The sequence below is a fragment of the Vigna unguiculata genome, chromosome 5, assembly GCF_037176805.1.
Source record: "Vigna unguiculata cultivar grain cowpea cultivar isolate G323 ecotype 2 chromosome 5, ASM3717680v1, whole genome shotgun sequence".
Taxonomy (NCBI): Eukaryota; Viridiplantae; Streptophyta; class Magnoliopsida; order Fabales; family Fabaceae; genus Vigna; species Vigna unguiculata.
This window is the reverse complement of record NC_140796.1, coordinates 52,213,166-52,217,998: the sequence shown is the minus strand read 5'-3', so window position 1 is coordinate 52,217,998 and position 4,833 is coordinate 52,213,166. Positions and strand designations below refer to the sequence as shown.

Genomic DNA, 4,833 nt, shown 5'->3' with positions numbered 1-4,833 from the left:
TGTGAGATATATTATTTTTAGATAATGTCGACGAAGCACATTTGATGTGCTGAAGAATAATCCCAACTAACACTCTGATTGATGTCGATCAAGGTCAATCAACAAATTTATTTTTATCAGCACTATGATTTATTTATGAAATTTAACTGAAAAATAACCTCATCGGTGCAAAAAAGCTACCAACTCATATTTTTCAATTACTAAATATCGTTTAATATTTAAAAGATTGTATTTGATGATAATGAAAATAATCTATCAAAAAAAAATAATGAATTTTATTTGTGTTATCCAAATAAAATAATCTAAATTGAATGTATTTTATTTTTGTTGTTAGTTTCCTATCAAAATGGTTATAGTATTTGTAATTCAACTGTACAGATTTTACAAAACAAAAGACCGGGAATGGCGTAACCCAAGACTCACATAACTGAATGTAAATACTTGCCATTGTTCTTTTCAATAATCCTCTTCATAGTTTTATATTTAGAAGCACATTAATAAATAATAAATAATTTTGACAATTGTTATTTTCACATTAATAAAGATGTTCAAATGAATCTGAATAAAACTTTCACTGCAGATACACTGTTGTCAACGTGAACAGAAAAACAACATAGTACATACTTTGCTTAAAATTTAATGTTTGAAATAATCATATCACTCTCTATCACTCTCAATCTGAGGTAACCAACAACCGTACAGAACAAACAAAATTGGAAGAACCCTTTTTATTCAGACTCACTGTTTTGACTAAAAAATTTAGAAGTTCCCTAATATCACAACTTTGTATAAAAACGAGAAAAACAACTCTTAAAACACAATTATAAACGTATAATGAAAATTAAGTTCTGAAAATCACTTTAGGTCTACAAAGGTAATATGAACTCTGTCAACAAAACATTTTGCAGAATTAAAATTAAAATATTCGTTTGTCTGAGAAAGATTTTGTCTGATAAACAAAATGAAAATATATGAAATTTAAATATCTCGCACATACACACAAACACCATGATTCGACAAAGATCAAAGAACCACGACATAGGAATGTCACAAAGCAACATCGACATTTCACAGACGAACAAATTACAGCAGAGAATATCACACTAACCAGGAGGTAAAGCAGTGTACAAGGTAGAATGATGTTGGACGATGGAAAGTAGAAATCAGACAGTGGTTACAGGTTCTACCATTTTTAGACCGGTTCTTATCTGTTAATTTGTTCATTCAATTCACTGGGTCAACTGAAGGGGAAGCAAGTCCTGTTTTTCCTAACTAAGGTGACAAAGGCATCAATAGTAACCAAATTGACTACAGTTAACTAGTGATGAACATTATTTACCCACCAAATGTTATGGTAGTTACACTATTTGCATTAAGAAATTTAACCAAAATCCAATGGATCGCCTGTGGATGAGACCACAGGAACGCGCGTTTATTCGGTAGTACTAAACACAAAGTTCAAAAGCATTTGCCACAAAGCACAGAACCAAAACTCAAACAGTAATTTCCGAAGCAGCTTGAAAGGCAGCATATCAGTTCCTAACTACGAATTTCAATTCTTCACGGTGGCAGCGTTTATGATGTCCACGAACTCCGGCTAATTACAGAGAAGTACAAAAGTTAGTTGCTTAAATGTCAAGTAATTTGAAACCAAACACAACAAAAACAATGGGTAAAAAGAATTACCTTGAGGGAAGCACCACCAACCAAAAATCCATCAACATCGGCCTGTCCTGCCAATTCTTTGCTGTTTCCTCCATTTACAGAACCTGCAAGTTAGTGATGTTCGTTAGATCAGAAACTCAATGTTTATTCTTTTGACACGCAACTACAAGTAAACTACATACGATAAATATAAAGGGGGTAAAGTGCATGCAAGAGATTACCTCCATAGATAATTCTTACAGATGCAGCAACTTCGGCACTCACATTATCCTGAAACCATTTCCTCAAAGCAGCATGAACCTAAGACCAAACACACAACAAACATCTTACAAAAGATACAAGAAGGAAGAAGTCACCTAGGTATCAAATGTCTAAATTGGCAGAAGGTCAAAGAACAACAAGATAGAAAGTTACACAAGCTAGAATATTGAAGAACTATGAAGTTTATAAAAAAAAAAAATCAGTATAGGGACAAGCAATTTTTCACTAGCATACCTCTTGAGCCTGAGCAGGGGTTGCAACCTTTCCTGTTCCGATGGCCCAGACTGGCTCGTAGGCCAAAACAACATTGTCCCAGTTTGATATTTTAGCTGCAGATAGAATTCAGGTCAACTAAAATATAGATTGCTAACACCAGTAAGCAATGAATAATGATAATATGTTATGTTAAAGCAAATATTAGAAGTTCTGTAACAAGAACTGCAAAGGCCCTTATGCAATATTTATGAGAAAATCACAGAAATAAAACACAACTTAATGAGTATGCAGAAAATTAAAACTGTATATGTGGGGGAAAAAAGGTACCTGCAATTGCTTTTGTTTGCTCAGAAACAACAGCTGTTGTTGTACCAGCTTCACGCTGTTCAAGAGTCTCTCCGATGCAAGCAATAACTTTCAGACCTTGTGCAAGCGCATATGCAACTTTATCTCCCACAAACTGATAGACAGTAAAGCATGTGGTAATGTTATAATTTATCTCATTAAACTTCAAAAAGAACTTGTACAAAAGAATGTAAACCATAGACAACTATACGCTTTGTACCTCATTTGATTCTTGTAAAAGCTGCCTCCGTTCAGAGTGACCAATAATAACCCACGGAATTTCCAAATTAACAAGCATTTCAGCACTGTTATTGAAAAATACAAAATGTACAACTATTAAAAAGATGGGTAAAAGATTTGAGAATGTGTGTCTCACTGTTTATAAATCACTAACACAAGGGGCGAGTAGACAGTTCTATTTCATGATTCAACTGAAGAAAGTGAAGATAACTAAGCCATTAGCCTAAAATAACTAAATGCAAAGCACATGACCAAATGAAAAATATTAAATAAAAATGAGGTAACACACCTAATTTCTCCAGTAAAAGCACCACCTTTGCGAACCCAACAGTTCTGTGCCGCGACATGGAAATCAGGGCGCAGCAAACTTTTTACAAGGGGAAGGAACACAAAAGGTGGACTCACAACAACTTCTGTAAAAGAGAAACACATTTAATAGCACATGTCAAAAGATCATCATCACGCCATAAAAATTGGATGATCTTATATACCAACAACAGATATATGAAACCAGTCAAGAATTGTAATAGGTTCAAGGGAGCCAGGTGCTTGATATCTTTGGTAAATAAAATTATGATGCAATTGCGTACTGTACAACTGACGAGTATACGAAACATCATCTCTGGTATCTAAATAAATAATTTAGGTCTCGTTATAAAAAAAAGTTGTTCTGAATTAAAAGATACAGAATTAGGACCTTTTTAAAGTAGTAAGTAGTTTTATGATTATAATCCTCAATCCAAAAGATGGTCCATATTAAAAGTGCAATTAACTTAAGCCAGATAGATCATTGACATGAGTGTGTTAAGTATGAAATGTTAGGCAGAAAACGAGATCCCATAAGAAGTTCGCTAAGACTCACCCACAACATCTTCTCCAGGGACTTTCGCTTCATTCAGAGTAGTAACAATCTTCTTCACCTCCTCGGTGGTTCCATTCTGCAACAAAATCAATCCAAACATCAGTTACGCTGATGAATCAGTAAAGGTTTTCAAAACACAAGTTGATTCAATAATTAGTTGTTCCCACGACATTACCAAGACAGATCCATGAAAACAAAAAAAGGCATACCGGGCAATTAGAAATGCCATCGTCAGATTACACATAAAGCATGCACAAAACACAAATTCTTTCAAGATCATCACAAAATGGTAAAGTGCATGTTTCTTTTACAAATCTCCAGAGAGAACAAGGATCTTGGTCCGAAGAGTTCCACTACTACTATATACTGGCTAGATCGGAAATAATAAACAAAAAAGTGACACCCATGAAATGATTTACAGACAATAATTAAAACCTTCCGATCTGTTTAACTACACGTGTCCTACATTCTCCATATAGTTTCAGAGCCCAGCCTTTTCAAATTAGAACAACTCTCGAAGTTGATCGTTTAGAACTACCGAGGTTTCGTTTATCAAGATTAAAACAAAATCACACATATGCAAAAGGAGGTAAATGATTAAGAAAATGGAGAGACGATTGAAACATACGCATTTCCAGTTTCCACCGACGAAGAATTTTCTGCCCATGTTTTTGTTTGGTTTGATTTCGATTCCTACGAGACAGTGAAGAAACAGAGAAACCCTTGTTCTACGATGCACCACAAAGTTACTGTCCACACAACCTTATCACCCTTTATAACGCGGACAAACGGAATATGCTTTTTAGGGCATTTCCTTGCCTCTCATCTTTTTTTAATACACTATTTTTAAACATTAATTGTTTTAATTAAAAAGTTTAAGTAACTTCGATCTAACACACTCCAGAACCATAACTTATTAGGCCTCAATTAATTAATATAAAATGCAATCTCTCTTTCTCTGTAGATTTTAACTAGTAAAATATAAATCTTAATTACTTTAATTATTGATAGAAAGTCTTGTTTAAATTGAATGATGATACAAATTTAATTAATTTACCATTACTTTTATGTATTAGGTATACAAAATATACCTAATACATAATATATATATATATGTGCAAAAATAAATATTTGGATTTTAAACATGATGATGGTTATGTAATATCCGAATAATTTTGTTAGCTTTGACTAATTCAAATGAACTATCTATTTAAAGTATATTACATTATAACAGGAAAAATAAA

The 4,833-nt window shown here is 33.2% G+C and overlaps 1 protein-coding gene across 1 annotated transcript; it reads right to left on the bottom strand.

The window, feature by feature from the left end:
• Nucleotides 1-1,309: 1,309 nt before the first annotated feature.
• On the bottom strand, nt 1,310-4,408 carry TPI (triosephosphate isomerase). Its single transcript, XM_028071476.2, has 9 exons — nt 4,218-4,408; nt 3,590-3,665; nt 3,017-3,140; nt 2,708-2,792; nt 2,470-2,602; nt 2,161-2,255; nt 1,887-1,965; nt 1,687-1,769; nt 1,310-1,597 (listed from the first exon to the last, which is right to left on the bottom strand). The coding sequence occupies exons 1-9, from the start codon at nt 4,254-4,256 to the stop codon at nt 1,553-1,555; spliced, it is 759 nt and encodes a 252-aa protein (XP_027927277.1). The 5' UTR covers nt 4,257-4,408; the 3' UTR covers nt 1,310-1,552.
• Nucleotides 4,409-4,833: the final 425 nt, after the last annotated feature.